General features: G+C 44.9%; 1 protein-coding gene and 1 pseudogene across 16 annotated transcripts in view; both read right to left on the bottom strand.

Moving 5' to 3' along the window:
• Patj (PATJ crumbs cell polarity complex component) overlaps positions 1 to 18,689 on the bottom strand; it is a 330,512-nt gene that overhangs the window by 87,743 nt on the left and 224,080 nt on the right. For 14 of the 16 annotated variants that reach the window (XM_076564536.1, XM_042271444.2, XM_076564541.1 and 11 more), the window contains one exon: positions 9,655 to 9,741. The exons of 1 other annotated variant lie outside the window; for it this stretch is intronic. In XM_076564536.1, coding sequence (XP_076420651.1) covers positions 9,655 to 9,741 — 87 coding nt within the window. Of the gene's footprint in view, positions 1 to 9,654; positions 9,742 to 17,962; positions 18,143 to 18,689 lie in introns of those variants that run through there. One more of the 16 variants, XM_076564542.1, reaches the window with a different exon arrangement.
• LOC102906267 (small ribosomal subunit protein eS17 pseudogene) lies at positions 642 to 1,283 on the bottom strand (annotated as a pseudogene).

Below are 18,689 nucleotides of genomic sequence, written 5' to 3'. Positions count from 1 at the left end.
TGTGTTTAGAACAATTGTGTTTAGAACAATCTTTATCTTTCCTACCTTTGGTGCAAATATTCTAATCCTCCTCACCCAGTAAAACCTTTGTTTACTCAAAGGCCCACAGGTCTATCTAGGAATTTGAAGGTCTGTAGCCCTTTCCCCTTCCTTCCATTTCCTGTGTGCCAATTATTTTCAGACTAGCCAACTGAATGAGCCCTTGAAGTCAGAGCCCTGTCAATGGGGGAAAGACACAGCTACCTCCTGAGTTAGACTAAAAACCCAATGCATTTCCTGTCTCTGTGAGTCCACTCAGTATCTGAGTGCATCCAAGGGTATTGTTTGATCTAGACACTTTGGTCAGAAGTTGGTCTCTTTCTTTGTGACCTGAACTGGTTTCTAACATTAGCTATGGACCCAAACCCCTAATTTACATATTTCTCAGAACAACTACTAATTTCATTTTCCCTTTTCTTAAACTGTTTTTACATTTATTTATTTATTTATTTATTTATTTATTTATTTAGTGTGTGTGTGTGTGTGTGTGTGTGTGTGTGTATGAATGTGTGTTTGTGTGAGCACTCAAGTGCATGAAGGTCAGAAGACAACTTGTGGGAGTTCGTTCTTTCCATTAAGTTCAGAGGTCAAACTCAGGTCATCAGGCTGGGTGGCAGGTACTCACACCAGTTGAGCTACTTGCTGCCCCTGATAATTCTTTTCTCTTCTCTTCCTCTTTTTTTTTTTTAAGGTTTATTGAAAATATGACAACAGATTCAAACAGTTCCATGTGGTGTTTTGAAATTCACCCCCAACTGTAGACTGAGTGACCTGCAGGTTGGAGAGGCTGCTGAAGTCTAGAAGTTTCAGCATTTTCTTGGTGTCAGGATCTACCTCAATGATCTCCTCCTGATCCAGGGCTGAGACCTCAGGAACATGATTCTCTCCCCTTTCTCTCTCTTCCTCCTGCAACTTGATAGAGATACCTCTCACAGCACCTCTCTAAATCCTCTCCATCAGGTATGTGTGACATAGCCAGCTATCTTGCCGGGGATAATGGCATTCTCCTCGCACATGCACTTGTTAGCATGGAAGTCATTATCCAGGTGCATGTAGTACTTCTCAATGATGACCTGGGCTGCCTTCTTCAAAGTCTTGGTGTGAACTCGGCCCATGTTGATGGGTCCCGGTGAAAGAGGAAACAGTACCCCCTGATATTTCTTACATTTGCAAATAAAAAAGGCCAGAAAATATGGGTTCCAACTGGTTTGACTTCTGATTAGTAGGAGGAGGGTTTAGAAAGGTCCATTTCCCCCTTTTTCTTTCCACAGTAGGAAAGTAGTAACAAGCTACCTGGAAAGGGGCTGGTGGGCAAGCCTGAATCCAACATCTGATTAGAGAGCAGGTATGCTGTGACAGTGGAGAAGCCCCAGTGCTGACCACCTTTTCCTACAAGTTGGAGGGATGATTATGGAAATGAATAACCACAAAGGAATGATACTGAATGGGTCAGGGGAACGAACAGGTACCGGGAAATCATTAGTTCCTGCATCTTCCTTCAAGGTCAGAAATGCGACAGGATGGCATGATGAAATGTGATGTGTGGTTCCGCACACCACCTTATTCTTACACTGACTACCTTAAACTTTCGGCTGAAGGGATGGGGCTGTGTAGAATGAGTGCCAACTATGACATTAAAGGCTGTCGACTACTGACTATATACCAGTTTCGGAGCTGGTCATGCCGCGTGTTTGTTGATGTGCATAATGGGCTTGTGTTAGATACTGTCATGGTCTGTTTTAGACTGGGTGTCGGGGTGCACATGTGATCCCAGTACCTGGGGTGACAACACACACAGAGTTTAAAGTCATCCTCAGCTATACAGTGAGCTGAAGGCCAGTCTGGGCTACAGGAGACATTGTCTAAAACAAACCAAAACCAAAACAAAACCCCCAAACTCTGTCATCTGTTTTCAGAGTCTACAGTAGCACTAAGCCAGAACCCAAGCAGACACAGCTGGCTCTTGATCAAGGCACCAACCATGAGGGAAAGAGAGCGCATTCTTTGCCAGAAGGTCCTCAGTCAGTCTCTCAGAGAGACTCTGTACTTAGATTTGCTACCAGGTCAGAACAAGGTGCACTTGTTCATTTCTAACCTGAGATTTCAAAGGAGACAGAAGCTCTTCATGGCCCTGCAGCGGCTCAGGTTCCTTCCCTTGGCATACACACTGGCTTAGAGCTGGCTCACCTTCCAGCCACTGCACAATGGAGCTCTATTCTAAGACGCTGACTTCGCAGCTTAGCTCCTGAAACAAATGGACATAGCATATTTGGTTGGCATCGAAGGCCTCAGCACAGCATGGGAGCTCCTAATGGACAGTGTTTATGCAACGAAGTCACATGGATCAGCAGATGGTACTTCAAAGTGTTAGTTGTTAAGGCCATATTGGGTTCTCCTAGATGCCAGTTACGATGGGAGGCAGGTCTGCCTGCAATCCTCAAGGCAGCCTGACTCCTCCTCTGTTACCTTTTCATTGTTGTGAAGAGGCACCAGACCAAGGCAACTTCTAGAACAAAGTTTTTTGGGGCTTGCTTACAGTGCCTGAGGCCAAGTCCATGACCACCCATGGCATGGAGTACGGCAGCAGTTGGGAAGGCATGGTGCTGGAGCAGGGAGACATAGAGAGACAGACAGGGAGAGAGAGAGAATGAGGAGACAGCAAGAGAGAGGAGACAGTAAGAGAGAGACATCGAGAGTGCTATCTGAAAATGGTGTGGGCTTTTGAAACCTCAAAGACCTACTCATGACACATCTTCCAACAAGGCCACACCTCCAAATACTTCCCAAATAGTTCCACCAATGGGTACCAAACATTCAAACACCATTCTCATTCAAATCACCACACTCCTGTTCTGCAACTAGGTAATTAAAGTGCCCCTTCTCCATGAACACAGTAATGGACTAAGGGTAGACATTGGGACCAAACAAGAACAGAGATCTTCAGATTCTAGTGACTCAAGGGAGGAGATGTCAGCTCTGTCTGGCAGAGGCTTAGCCCCAGGAGTGATGTGCACACCATGCTGGGGGGAGGGGTTGTCTGCCTGATGAGCACAGCTGAGACACTCCTGGCCCCAAATGTTCCTGAGTCAAATGATAATTCCATCCCTGCAGTGACTACAGGTGACAAGGACAACATCTACAGCCTTTAAGTGAATTTCTACTTTTGCCTAAGTAAGGTCACTAAAGACTCCCACTGCACGAGAACTTTTCTTTAAAAAATTTTGTTAAACTTGAGAGAAACTATCCCTAGCCCACATATTCATGTTTCATAGTTCAGGAACTCAGCTCAGTGGCAAATGTTGATGGAGCTCAACCCAAAGGAATTCTTTACATTCCAAAGAGAGTTTGCACACTGGAAGATACCAGCCCTCCCCACCGCTTCAGAGTCTTTCCTAGAATCATAATTCCTGTGGACATCTGCGTTCTCCACTCTTGGTTCTGCTAGAGCTAAAGGAAGTGACAACTCCCAGGGTGACAGTGACGGCTGCGACAACACAAGAACGAAGACGCTCAGCTGAGGTGTCACCAAAACACCAAGAGGAGTAAAGAAATGTCTTTTACGGCAACTGTCCCAGGCTATTAGAGAATGGACCCCAACTGTCCTTTTAATATTTATAACACCAAGAATATCTGGAGGTGAGCTCTGGATGTGTTAGAAGGTCAAACTGTCAGTCTCCCAAGTTGCTGGGAGTACCTGTGTATAAGCATTGATCCCTCCTTCAAATCTAAGTGGGATATGTATATTCATGAATTTGTGTGGTGTGTGCATGTCTGAGTATGTACGTAGAGGTCAGAGGTCAATCTTAGGTTTGTTTGAGGCAGGGTCTCTTTGTCGCTGCATATGCCAGGCTAGCTGGCCTAGGAACCTCTGGGGGCTTTCCTTCTCTACTTCCCACAGGATTTGAACACAGATCCCCATGCTTACAGAGCAAGCATTTTACCCACTGTTCCATATTTCCAGTCCTAATAATCACTTCTTTAAAGTTGTATTCAATCCTCTCTGTGCCACTTCTCTCTCTCTACCTCAGTTTTATCTATAAAATGGGTTAATAGTAGGGTTGATCTCAAGAAAAACATGGGTTAATATTGGGACCAACCTAAAAATGGTATCACTCTCCCATACAGTATGGACTAGAGTGATGCTTTTCAGAGTACACAGTGAACACTGCAAACATTAGCCGCCACTACTCTCAGTATTTCTGGAAGCTCCTGGGCAGAGTGGGCCATGGGCATTACGGTCAGTGATGTGCCCAGGACACACAGGTCTTTGGTATAAATGGTTTACATCTGAAAGATTCTGTGGACTTACAGTTTCCTTTGAAAGACACCACAGCCTACACAGGTCTTAGCTTCCGGAGTTTTAATATAAGACCAGCAAGCAAGGCTTCTCCAGGAAGCTAATCCTCCCTCACAGGCCAGTGCTGAGCAGTGCTGCTTTCCAAGAAGCCCAGGCCTCAGTCGGCCCCTGGTATGGGCAAGGCAGCTGAGCCCTGTGCCCTGCCCTTTCTCCAGTTAGGAAAAAAAAAAAGGTTGCTAACAAGTGATTCCTTCCATGTAAGCACAAATTCAAGTGAAGTCTCCTCAGTGGGCCAGTCACTCACTGGGCAGGAGGAATGGGGTGGGGTGAGGTGGCGTGGAGGTGAGGAAGAAGTGTAAACCAGTGTTAAAATGTGTCCCCCTGCTTCCATCCTTGTATTCATGAGGTTGCCTGCCTTGTTACTCTTCTGTCTCTGTGGTTTTCATTACCACACAAGAGGGAAGGGGATGAATGAAAAAGCCAGAAGCTTTGTCTTGCATGTCCATGAAGTAGATTTGATTAGAAATCCACTGTCATTTTTACGACTTGAAAAGGGAAATTCATCATCTGAGCAAATCCCAAGTCGTCTCTGAGATGGAGATATAAAGGACAATGAGCTGTGAAAAATGCCACGCGTCTGAACGCACTTGAACTCCACATAGGCAATGTGCGCACTGTCATGAGAGAGGGGCCAGCGCTGGCTCAGCCGGTTTCCTGCTCCTTGCAGAGAATCCCCAGGCCCTTGCTGTGGATGCCATTTCTATGGTGGATTTGGACAGGAATGACGATGCACGAAGTCACATCTGTTGGAAATACCAGCCAGGAAGTCGACTCTCACACACCTACACTCACTAGAAAATCACGTAGGATTATGTGCCACAGTTGAGTGTCAGTTCCAAAATCAGGGGAGAACTTTAATCAGCTCAGCAGCCCCACTTGATAAAGAAAGACTTCCAAAGTGACCATGGCATCACCTCAGCACATTTTCTCCCTCCCACCCACTTCCTCTTTTAAAGTTAGCCAGTCCCAGCCTCTCACGATCAGGTTTAAAGCACAGGCAGCCTTTTCCTGTTCCCTCCTGTCTGTTCATCTAACGGTGTGAAGTGCTCTCTTTAATCCAGGGACGAAACGTGAAAATGAAGAGGATTTTTCTCAGACAGCAGTTTCAACAGGCTGTGAAACTTTGAAAGTGACCTTTGGGGATGCAGCTGGTTTTCCAGAGGAGAGCAAGAGAGACTGAAGCGAGACTAGGTGGAGGGTGGGGGGTGTAGCTCGGTGCATGAAGTGCTTGCTTTGTGTCTGGTGTTTGATGCCCCAGAACCTACATAAAAATTGGGCAGAGTGGTGCACACTTGAAATCCCAGCACCGAGAGGCAGGGATAGGTGGATCCCAGGGGCTAGCTGACCAGGGAGTCTCAGGGACAGTGAGAGAATGCCTCAAAAAACAAGGTAGATGGTGCCCGAGGAAGAGACTGGAGGCTGACATCTGGCTCCCATCCCCCACATGTGCACCCTCCCCCCACCACACAAAGTAATATTAGGGGGTAATACATGAACCTGGAGCCTTGTAAGTGAGGAATGATTATCAGCACGAGGCTAGCCATCACGTGTTATCAGAAAAAGGGCCATCTAAAATGAAGACTTTAGACAGGATACAGTGGACATGACATTGATTAGACTGAGCTTTGTGAAGAACTCTTTGGTGGTCGCTCTTCCTGTTTCCTTGTAACTTAGAGAGTCATACTGCAGCTTCTAAGAAAATGTAGGCTGACAAATGAGGGCGTTGGGGCATTTGGATTTTACCTAGGCAGAATCTGGTATTAATGCTAGCTGCTTCAGACTAAGCCTTGCTTCAGGCAAGTGCTGTTGAGTTTCATGTGCAGAATCTACTCAATCCCCACAACAAAGAGGCAGCAGATAGGCAGGCTTGGAGGAGGAGTCAGAAGGGCAGTGTGAGCCATTTCAGAGCCAGTGACTGGAGGAGGAAGATTCAGGTCTTTACAGACTCAGGCTCTTCGTTTGTACCCGAGAGTCCTGGCATTTGGAAAGGCGAGTCACACCAGGGCATTTTGACACACGGGCACTATTGAATACAAGAGAAACTGATCTCTCCTGAAGTGTGCTTGCAAAGCTTACATGGGCCAGGCATGTGAAGGGAGCAGAGTGCTCCTAAGATCAGGCAGCCCAGCGGATGACACCCTGAAGTGGTGAAATGAGCTGCTGGCTTCCATCTGAGTTTTCACACCACAGACTACTTAGGTCAGTTGAAAGTTAATTCCGGAAACGGCTCACGCTTCCCCAGGCATCTTGGCACCCTATAAATTCTAAAATTACAGAGAAACTCCAGGTTGTATGCTACCTAGTTACCTAGTTCTCCCACTTCTCTATTCTTGTGCTAAGGGTCAGACAATAGTAGCAAGGAAGGCCACTGACAGCATGAAAACCAAACCAAACCAAACCAAAACAGAAACCTGAAACAACTTTAAAAAACTGCGAGAAATGGGAAATGTTATGGAGGCTATATATGTGAGCCATGAACTAGGTTTGAAAGACCAGGCATCACTTGACACACATCTGCATTGTTGTTAAATAGTTTCACAAAACAGACCGTTGTGAGCTGCCATGTGGGTGCTGGAACTGAACCCAGGTCCTCTGGAAGAATAGCTAGTGCTCTTAACTGTTGAGCCATTAAAATTCACCTCTTTAATGAACTGTTTCTATATCAAAATTTTCCAATGTTTGGAGTTGATGATTGAGAGAGAGAGAGAGAGAGAGAGAGAGAGAGAGCGCAGATGGAAGAGTGATCCTCGTGGTTGGTGGACTTTGGTTTCATTGTGTCTGCATCTCTGTGATTCGCACTATTACACAGTGCTTTAGAGAGCAGCCTCCCAGCTGGGTGGTTTTAGGCAACTTAGTTCATGTTTCAGCATCTCAGTTTCCTGTCTCTTGCTACTGCTTTCACAGGTGAGCCTAGAGTACTTCCTCTTCCCCACCCTTCCTGGAGCAGCGGTACCAGCTCCTGGCCTTGGACACCACTGTCCCAGGATCTCCAGTGTGTGAATCCCACAACTTGTCCCAGTGACATTCCTGGTTCTAAGGCCTTTGGACTTGGCTTCCGTGGCTCTTCAGCTTACAGACAATCTATTGTGGGGCTTCCGAGATTCCGCGGTCAAGTAAGTCAGTTTCCCTGGTACCCTCTCTCACACACCCATCTTACTGGGCTTTCTCCCTGGAGAACCATCAGTAGGTTAGTGCTTTCATTCTGGGGGTAAAAAGTGCACTCCACTTTTCCAAGTTGTACACTAACCACGCTGAACACAATCCTTTCATTACCACCTGCTAATGCTTTAATAAGAATTACAAAATCAACATCACCTCACTTGGGGATTATGAGGCCAGGGTATGGTGCCTCACATCTGTAACCCCAGCATTTGGAAGGCTGAAGCAGGAAGATCATTCCAAGTTTGAGACTAGTACACACTGGAGCCAGACTCCTTGGATCCAAACCTTGGTTCTACCCTTACTAGGAATATAAGCTGAGGGGATAAAGTCATGTGCCACCACAACAGGCTAAGGCCAAACTCTTAATATTTTATATGAGACCATTTATATAATGCCAAAAATGTGTCCAAATTCAGTTATCTTTCTTCTCTCAGTTAGACCATGGAGAGGTTCTACCGGGGATGATGACAGAAATTCTAGAATACCAGAAAACGAGGAAGATGGGAAGGGAAGGAAAAAAGGGGAGAGAGACATAACAAGAGAGGGGACCCAGTTATTCTCGGATGAGTTGATATCTAAAAATAAGCCCAGACAAGGCACATATGTAGTACTCAGACACACATACATGCAGGCAACACACACACACACACACACACACACACAATTTTAAAATGAAGTTCTATACTTCAGGCCTCTTAGGTTGTCTGCGAACCAGCTCTTCACTATTGGTGCCTAGGAGCAGAGTGCATAAAGGATGGCTTTTCTCTGCAGCCTCCAGGAGAGCCTTGTGGGTACTATCAGACTCTTCAAGAAATAAGAGGATGCCCCCCTCCCCTCCCTCCTTCTCTCCCATTACTTCTGGGGATTGACTTGAGGGCTGTTATAGAAATGATGTTGCTTTAAAATACTTTTCTTTAATGCAGTGGTTCTCAACCTGTAGGTCAGGACTCTTTTCGGGTTGCATATCAGATATTTACATTATGATTCATAGCAGTAGCAAAATTACAGTTATAAAGTAGCAACGAAATACTTTTATGGTTGGTAGGTCACCACAACACGAGAAACTGTATTAAAGGGTCACAGCATTAGGAAGGTTGAGAACCACTGCTCTAATGTATCCATAGTGACACAGTGTCCCAAAGAATAAGTTAACCTGTATTTAAATGAATGGCCCTTCAGTGCAGATGTGCATTGTCTCTTGGAAGAGAAGCAGGGCTCCCCATGTGTTATTATTGCTCCCCTTGATACTGGGGGTCTAGGGTCCCAAGAGGTTCGCCCAACTGTGGTCTGCTACAATTTCTACTCTTGCTGAGACAACCTTTTCGTTAAGCCTGAACAAATCAGTTCACTTAGTTGGAGATAAAATCTAAGCAGTTCTGACTCATATTTTTTTGTAAAATCTGAAAGAAGATAAAGAAATGGATGACTTCTCAAACTCCTTGAAGTAAAATAAACCTCAGGCAGATTTAGAACCATCTAAGTGGTGGACTTCTGGAGGTCTATGGACATTTGAAACGGGCAGGGGAGCAACAACCAAAACATTCCTTTCTAACAACTGCAGTCCAACTTTGGAAGTGATGGGCTACAAACCAGAAAGCACATCATGAAGAAAGGCATGGATACAGAGAGCATGCACACAAAGCAGCCATCGACCTTATGTGTAAATAAGTTACCGCTCTCCCAGATGCAGAACACAGCAGAGAGCTTGGCTTAAAGCAGATGATTAAACAACAAGCTATCCTGTGCACCTGGTAGGGGAGCCACAACTTCCCTCACCATTGGCGACTAAGTATCTTTTACTAGGAATCTAAGACATCATCTCCTCCTGTGTGGCTAAGGTTCCTTCAGTCCAGACCCTGAAGATACCCAGGGCTGAACTGGATTGGAAGGAGTGCTTGGCTGCCACTGTCGTCCTAGACAGCACAGCTCAAGTGTGGTGGGGGCGATGCTGTGTAGGGAGGACCACTCACTCGCTGAGTGGAAAGCTCTTCCCGTCTCAGAGCTCAAAGCACCTAGTGATCAAGACAAGAGGCAGCCAGTCCTTCCTCTAGGGGAGTAAGTGCAAGCCCTGCGCCCTCCCAGTCTAGGATTCTTACCGGTTTGGGGCTTCCGGGGTCAGGCAGGTGTTTAACGTCCACATTGCTGTCTTCCTCACTACTGACAGGTTCAGTGCTACCCAGGTCCTGTGGGATAGTAAAAGAAAAGCAAAACAGACGTTATTCTTCGTTCACTCCGTCTCGGACCACACACACGGCACAGCTGTGGGTGCAGTGTTCCTAATGCTATGCGGACACCGCTTCTGGAGAAGCCATCCTGCCACCTCCATTAAGCCAGCAGACATGGCGGTCCATTTGCTCCATTGGCACTGATTCCGGCTGCCTGCAGCATTCCTCAGGAAAGGTGGTCCCTGCTCTGTTCCAGCCCAGGCCTGCCTGTCTCAGGTCAGTTCCCTTCTTCTTCTTGTCAACAGTTTGTCAGGAACAGGAACCTGGACAATGAACTTTGTCAGTTCTGGTAACACGACTAAGAAAGATGTGCTGAAGGCTTGCTGGAATTTCTTTCCTCATCTTTGGCTCTCTTTCTTTGTATTTTATTAATTATCTGGATGTTTATGCCCACACATTCAGTTTTCACAAGCCAATAGACACTGAAAAATTATTTCTCCCACAGAATTGTAATCCTATGTGCTGAGATAAAGCATATCGTTGGACTGATGTAGTCACTAAGATACATGATGTCTTAGGGTTTCTATTGCTGTGAAGAGACACCCCAACCACGGCAACTCTTATAAAGGAAAACATCTCATTGAAGTGGGCAGCTTCCAGTTTCAGAGGTTTAGTCCATTATCATCATGCAGGCAGACATGGTGCTGGAGAAGGAGATGCTACATGTTGATATGCAGGCAACAGGAAGTAGACTGAATATCACACTGAACAAAGCGTAAGCATATAGGAGACCTCAAAGCCCACCTCCACAGTGACACACTTCTTCCAACAAGGTCACACCTACTCTAATAAAGCCAGACCTCCAAATAGTGTCACTCTCTTTGGGGGCCATTTTCTTTCAAACCACCACACGTGACCATTTATCAATAATGTAATAAAAGAAATGAATGAATATTCGAGATCTAAGTTACACCACTCAAAGGGCACATGAAATATCAGATGTCTGCTCAATAAGTAGAAACCATGACTTCCCTGTTTTTATAAGGCAGGTTGGGCAGAAGCAAAGGAGAGTGAAAACAGGCCAGGAAGATGAAGCTGATGGAGGATAAAGGGCTGCAAAGAGCCAGGGCAGAAAAGCTGCCAGCTCTGGCCACTGGATGGGTTCCAGAGAGCTGTCAAGCCTATATAGCAAGGACCTGTCAACAAACCAACAATAAAAAGCCCCCAAAGAAACAAGTATTGGGTACAGTGAACCTTCACAAAGTAATGTTTCAATGATGAACCATATACATAGTGGAGTTCCATGTCTTAGGGTTTCTATTGCTGTGCTAAAACACCAACCAAAAGTAACTATGGGGGGAGGAAAGGGTGTGTTTCAGATTACATGTCCCAATCAAGGTCCATCAGTGAGGGAAGTCAGGTGGGAACTGAAGGCAGAAACTGATGCAGAGGCCACAGAGGACTGCTGCTTACTAGCTCGCTCCTCATGGCTTGTTCTCACTCCAATCACTAAGAAAATGCTCTGCACACTCGTCTACAGGCCAATCTACCAAGGACATTTTCTCAAAGTTCTCTCCTCCAAAAATGACTCTAACCTGTGCCACTGACATAAAAACTAGCACATGCATCACACATTGACGGTGATGCTGGTATAAAACTACAGTGCCACTAGTCACATGAAAGTGCAGCAATACAATTATGTCCATGCATATTATTTGATTATACGATAGACAACTACTTACTGATTTATGTATTCATTATACTATACTTGATATTATCTCATAAAATGTTTTTCTGTAAGACAGTGTACTACTCTGCCAGCACTCATGCATCTCATGTTTACTGTTTCTCTGGAAACATCCATTAACATCTCTTTTCCATCCTAATTATGTATGCGGGGAATCTGATGCCAACATCTGTGCTTCTTTCATGCCCTTTGTCTGATGCTGTATTCATCCCTCCTGGGTCTGCCTCCCTTCAAAGGCCATGCTCCAAGCTGTACTACAGTCACATTTTAAACGCTCTCTTCTGCTTTCAGTTAGACATGCCTCCACTGAGGAAGACCTGAAGTCAAAATCCAAAAGGAATTGAGGATGGCTGGAAATGAGGCATTTACTTTCTAGGCAAGCTAAGGTTTACAAGTAGATTATGAGTGCTTAAACAATCCACGAATGAAATTGTACCTCCACTCTGAGAATTGAATGGTTCGCAGGGCAAGGAGCCATTAAATCACCCCACTTGCCAAGAGCTTAAAACATGGCCAACAGTCAGAGACAGGAAGGAGGTCAGAAGCATGACTCTAAGGAACAAGGATCCCAGGTGGCCTGAGGACCATCTGGCTGAAGGAAAGTGGCCACTGACAGGATGAGTCTGTTAATCCAGGGGGTAGGTGTTTACTTCTCTCTTGCTGATCTTCAAACCACCTGTTCAATGTGGCTGGCTTGGCCAAGGCTGCTCATGGTCTCCCCAGGAAGACCAAAGTCAGGAAACACAGGAAGTCAGGACCATAGATGAGTAAATGTTACCACAACATCACCCAAAGATGGTATAGGTGTGTGTGTGTGTGTGTGTGTGTGTGTGTGTCCCCGTCCCTGTGTCCTATTAAGGACATTTTTTTTAGCACACCTTCTAAAATTCCAAACTTCTCTTCCTCTACTGGGTTCACTGGGAATCTCCTAAATAAGGTTATGATGGTTGTTTTTTCACTTATTTTAGCTTAATGTTTTAACTTTTTTTTAATTAGGGGGAAAAAACAGGGCCACACTGGGCTGGGACTCAGACCACAGAAGCTTCCTCTTGCAGGAGATGGGAACAGTGCATCAAGACCCACAATGGACAATGTGCACAGAGTGAGAGACTTCGGAGTACTCAGCCCTAAATGGGGTGTCTTCATCAAAGCCCTCCCCTCAGGGCTCTGGAAATGTGAAGAAACGGAAGCAGAAAGGCTGTCGGAGCCAGAGGGGATGGATGGCTCCAAGGAAACAGTGTCTTCCCGACACGACAGGGCTGACGCACTGATTCACAGAGACCGTGGCAACACGCACGGGCCGCACAGGTTCACGCCAAAGGGGCTCCTGGCACTGAGAGAGGGAAGGAGACACAAGCCCAGAAGCTATCTCCAAGTGACAATCGCCTGCAGAGGAAAAGTAATTCTCTCCAGTGGAGTCTCGCTGGGTATATAAACCACACTTCAAGGCAGGTCCGGCAACACAGAATGAACTCAATGGTATTTTTGCAGATATTTTTTTGTCTCATATTGATTTGTTTGGGCATTTTTTATCTCACTTGTCTTTTGCTTGAATGGTTCCCGATTTTCTGTTTTTATGGTTGTTTTTGTTTGTTTGTATGTGTGCATACTTGTGTGTGTATTTCTTGTGCTCTTTTGCTATTTATTTTTATTCGGGTTTATTTCCTTTTTTTTATTTGCCTTTTTGTTTTCTAAACAGAGAAAGAAGGCATGGAGTTGCATGACTGGAGAGGGTCTGGAAGGAGAAATCATGATCAGATTATATTGTATGAATTTTCAATAGTTAAAAAAATGTGTGTATGTGTGTGTGTGTGTGTGTGTGTTCATGTACACAGGAGAGAAAGCACTAACCCTGGGGCTCACCAACTGCCTAGACTGGCTGGCCAGCACTGGGGTGACAGACATATTCTGCCTCATGGAGCTTTCAAACCTGTGCTAAAGATTCACACTCAGGCCCTCATGCTCATGACTCACTCCCCAACCTCCTAATTTAATAAGTTTTGAGACAGAGTCTCACTGTGCAGCCCAGGCTGGTCTTAGACTTAAATCCTGTCTTCACCTCCTGAGAGCTGGGACTGCACGATGTCCTGTCACCTTGCTTGCCATTTTATTTTTATGCTACTTTGTTTCTCAGCTGGACAGTTCACCCACAGTTTCTTACTGACGGGATTGAGGGCAGGAACGTCCTCTGAGAGCAGAACACCGCTCAAGCTCAGCAGGCTCTGGTGGTTGGAAAGACGTTCCCACCAGGTGAACGATACTGTGTTCCTCCCACTCCTCATCCCACATGACAAGAACCATCAATAAAAATAACTGTTTTCCTTCGATTTGAGATGTCACCAAACAACATAATGCTTGAAAAACCTAACACGCCACCCAGTATAACTAGAGCTTGTTTTCTTTTCAATTTTTAAAGATAAGGTCTTACTCTGCTGGTCTCCCACTCACAGAGATCTGCCTGCCCCTGCCTCCTGAGTGCTGGGATTGAAGTCATGGGCCACCACACCTGGCTTGTTTCTTTATTTTTAAAGTAAGATCCACGTTTGTTGGTTTAGACTATGTTATGACTGTGTTCCTAAAACCAATGCAGTTTTCAAAACACCACGTAGGACTTTTAATTCTCACTGCAGCAGAAGTTCACAAATATTTCTTTTTGCAAAAAAAAAAAAAAAAAAATCCTGTTTACTAGCTAGGACAACTGGCATTTCTCTTTCCTAACTGCTACCATGAACATATTTTAGATGAGTTGGAATTCCAGAACAGCAGTGCACAATTAAAGGCCAAGTGGAAATCAGGGCACTGGCTGTCCCTCTGCCACCATCTCCTCAGCTCTTCGTGGCTGGCCCTCCTCTGGGGAGGCATTCGAAAAGCACGGCCTCTGAGCAAAAGCAAAACAAAAGCTCCTGTTGTAGAAAGATGTCTCCAAGATCCAGGCCTCCTCATGAAGGGAGGCCATGAATATCCAACATCCTGATTCTACTGCGCCCTCACCATCTCTTATGAGACCCCTGCAATGACTTTCTAACTCAGTTTCCCCCTCAATCAAGACAGCATTCTTTAAGAACATTCTTCCCAAAGCACAACGTGTGGCAGTCAGAAAACTTGTGGGAACTGTTTTAGTTCCCGGGATTGAACTCAAGTTGTCTGGCTCTGCATAAAGTTGCACACTGAGCCGTCCCACACCTTTAACACTGTCTTTCACAAGTGTCTTCACACTGAGCTGTCTCACACCTTTGACACCGCCTTACACAAGTGCTTTTACACACTGATCCATCTCACACCTTTGACACCACCTTTCACAAGTGTCTTCACACACTGAGACGTCTCACACCTTTAACACTGTCTTTCACAAGTGTCTTCACACTGAGGCTCAAGACACCTCTGACACTGTTATTGAACTAATCCTGAACTACAGCCCTGGTCAGATGGTCTCGTTCAAGATGCTTCCAACAGCTCCAAGTGCCTATCATTCAGGCCTTCTGGAGTTTAGAATTCAAGTCTCTCATGTAACCTCAGTCTATTTTTCAACATCTTCCATTATTTCATTTCATTTCACATCCCTCTCTTACTCCCCCAACTACTACATTTTCTTTGTTTCTTCTTCTGTGTTTTAGTTTGTGCTAGTCCCGTGTTCTACAAAACCATTTTTAAGTATACGGAGCCTCACTCTGTAACCCAGCCTGGCTGGGCTCATGATTCTCAGTGTTGGGAGGTATGTGAGGCACACCTGCCGGCATAAGACATTTTTAAAAGTCCAACAAAGAAACGAAATACACACTCACATTCGCTGCACCAATATCCCCAATGACCAGGGAACAGAATCACCTAAGCATTGTCAGCGGATGACTGGAGAAGGAAAATGAGTCTCGTGTATACACTGTGAAAATCCACCAGTGTCGGAAAAATTAACTTGTGATAGCATAGGTAAACACGGAGAACTTCGTTAAGTGAAACAAGCCAGGTGTTCTAAGTAAAATACCAAAGGATTTCACTTAACTATGGTTTCTCAAAAATTTTTATCTCACAGAAGCAGAGAGTAGCATGGTGGAGTTGAGGAAATGTAAGTCAAAGGCTCCAAAACTTCAGTTAGATTAGACAATTACGTACAAGACACATAATTAGACTGTAATTAAAAATGCCTGCAGTCTTGAAAATCTCCAAGAGGTTATTTTGTTTTGTTTTTTTTTTGCTTTTTGGGTTTTTTTTTTTTGTATTAGATATTGAGTTAGGATATTGTTATATAGCACAGGTTAGCTTGGAGCTCTTATGTAGCCCAGGCTAGCTTTAAACTCACTATTTTTGTCTTTGGCTTCTGTGGGAGCCCATTTTCAGGTTCCTTGTGGCTTTATCCAGCAGGTCCGCACAGAGAGGATGATTAGGACTACGGGCCTGAGTGCAGGTGTCTGAGATGGTCTAAACTTGGCTGTGCTGGGGGGGAGGTCTTTTGCTCCACCGCTTGGCGTCTCTATAAATACCCTGGGGCAGAGACACTCAGGGCTTGTTGAAATAACTGGATAAGGAAAGGTTCCAGGTCCTCTCGAGGCTATCCTGTATTTTCTCTCTGTTTATCTCCACAATCTAGATCCTTCTAATATTTCCTGCTACTCTCACTCAAGAAAACTGTGGGGTTGGTGGATAAACACCCCACAGGCCTCAATGCTGGGACCATAGGCATGCAGCACTCTAGGAGATTTCAAGTAATCTTAGCACACACACAAAACAACAAAAACTATGTGAAGGAATGCATGCTATCTACTTTGGGTTAGCCATCCCATGATGCATACATATTCCAAAAACAATGTTGATACTGGTAAATATAAACACTTTTCATTTGTCATTTCAAGAATTATATAATTTAATAAAGGAAGAAATCCCATTTTGTTCATAACCATTGAAGCTGGAAGCTGGAATGTATGCTAGAGGCTGGGATAATATGAGCATAACCAAACTAAATTCCCAGCGTATGCCAGGATTCGTCTAAGCATTTCATAGTGTTATCCAGGATGAAGATCAGAAGTGAGATCTGCCTGACTTCTGAGCTTGTGTTTACACACTGTGCACACAATGCGGCAATGGTCTCACTGTGGCCAAGTGTGCTGTACAGAAATGCTAACAACGCTGTAGAAACATGTATGGCTGTGCAGACTCTTCTGACATAGGACCTGACTTTCATTACTCCCTTCTGGTACACTTAGAGGCTTCACAGAGAAAGAGAGGCTCTTCCGGGGTTAACTGCCTTTACCAAAGTCATAAGACCAACAGGCAACTGGCGGAAAGAAAGTCAAGCAACTCAACATCAACCATCACACTCCCAGTTCAATATTCTGCTGGTATATTCTTTTTGACTGTATGAGCACATAACTGCATGAAGTATTTGGCTAGAACTATGCCAGATGTGAGAGCTTACTAAATATTTACCAAACAGGGAAGGAATGTGAGATGTCACTAGCATGGAATCAAAGTCAGCCTGAATTATTGTTCAATTTAACAGGGGCATGGCTGCACTTAATGTATGACTTATAGTTTAAACTGGTTCTTTTTGTCATACACCTTATAAATTATGCGTGAACACTCACAGAAACGCCTATGGGTAAAGGCAGAGTGACCGGCATGTAGGCAAATAAGAAGGACAGAATGGTGAAGAGCGCTCATAGACTTCATTCCCATAGGCGGGTGCTCTTCTGTAGGTGACAGTCACTAGAACCAGCAGTGCCGAGAGCTAACAGCTCTGAAGAATGTAACTCAAATGGCAACACTGTAACAGAAATTGCAGAGCCCTATTCTTTTTTTTTTTTTTTTTGGTTTTTCGAGACAGGGTTTCTCTGTGTAGCTTTGCGCCTTTCCTGGAACTCACTTGGTAGCCCAGGCTGGCCTCGAACTCACAGAGATCCGCCTGTGTCTGCCTCCCGAGTGCTGGGATTAAAGGCGTGCGCCACCACCGCCCGCCTCAGAGCCCTATTCTTTTAAAGGAAACTATTTACTTTATAAGCACCTAGTTGTGACTTCCTTATCTTCCAAATGAAATGCTGACAATGGCATACTACAACTCAGCTATTGTGATGAGAATCTTGAAAATTACATTCGATGTCATTTCTACGTGATATACATTAGCAGCCTGCTTTACTTAAAAAGCAAAATCAGGCCAGGTGTGCCCACCTTTAATTCCAGTGCTCAGGAGGCTAAGGCAGGCAGATCTCTATGAGTTTGAGACCAGCCTCCAGCCTGGTCTATAGAAGAGTTCTAGCCTATCGAAGACTACAGTGTGAGACCATGCCTCAAAAGAAAAAAAAAAGGCAAAATCAGCCTTCTAAATGTTCATAAGACAATGATGTTCTTTTGAATGACACCAAGCTACTTTAATTGACTGATTACTGATTCAGCAAAATTAAGATATAAGAAAAAGAAATCTTTTTTTTTAAACAGGTGACTAAATTCTATTTCAACAGTGATTCTAACCATTTCTGTGATTAGCACATTTATTTTTAAAATGAATTGTGATAGCTAGCATTATATACTATAAAGGTGACTAAGATTCAAATGACAAAACAGTTCACCTGTGCTGAACGCTTTGCTTGGTGGCAGGAGCTGTACTAAGGACTCCATATGCACTGATCTTCCCACTCCGTGACAAGTGCCGGGCTTGGTGGTCATGGCCAGGTCCGACTGGCTTACCTGAGCAAGGGCCCATGGGTATGTGATTTAGTCTCTTCTTAAGGTTGAAAATAACAACACTGCCTCTCAGTCTGGATGTAGGAGTCATGAAAGCAGTACTGAAAATACCCAGACAGTGTCTGGCCCAGCTAGCAGCATCCTCAGTCACCTGCCAAGTGCAGCCCCCTGAGCATGAAGCTGCAAACCCCGGCTGGCCAGGGACATACTAAAGAAGCCATGTGGTTGATATTCACAGCCACTCTAGACAAAAGAAAACCAGTGAAACCATGTGCTTCTATACAGCTCGGTACTATCTGTGGTCTCAGTCATCTTCCAGGGGTTAGAACATACTCTGTACATACATTATTTAATCTTAGCAACGAGGCAGAAGCTACTGTCATTATTGTGCAAAAAAATTAAAGTGTTGGTCAAAGGGTTATTGCTACTACAACTCATCAAGACTCGGTGGCTTCTATACGGTTGTAGGATCTGGACTGGTAGTTTGGTGCGGGGCTGTCCTCTGCCACCATGTCTTCTATCTACTCCATGTCTTTCCTCTCCATCCCCT

Source organism: Peromyscus maniculatus, chromosome 2 (genome assembly GCF_049852395.1).
Source record: "Peromyscus maniculatus bairdii isolate BWxNUB_F1_BW_parent chromosome 2, HU_Pman_BW_mat_3.1, whole genome shotgun sequence".
Taxonomy (NCBI): Eukaryota; Metazoa; Chordata; class Mammalia; order Rodentia; family Cricetidae; genus Peromyscus; species Peromyscus maniculatus.
The sequence above is the reverse complement of the archived record's forward strand: the minus strand, read 5'-3'. Positions and strand labels throughout refer to the sequence as shown.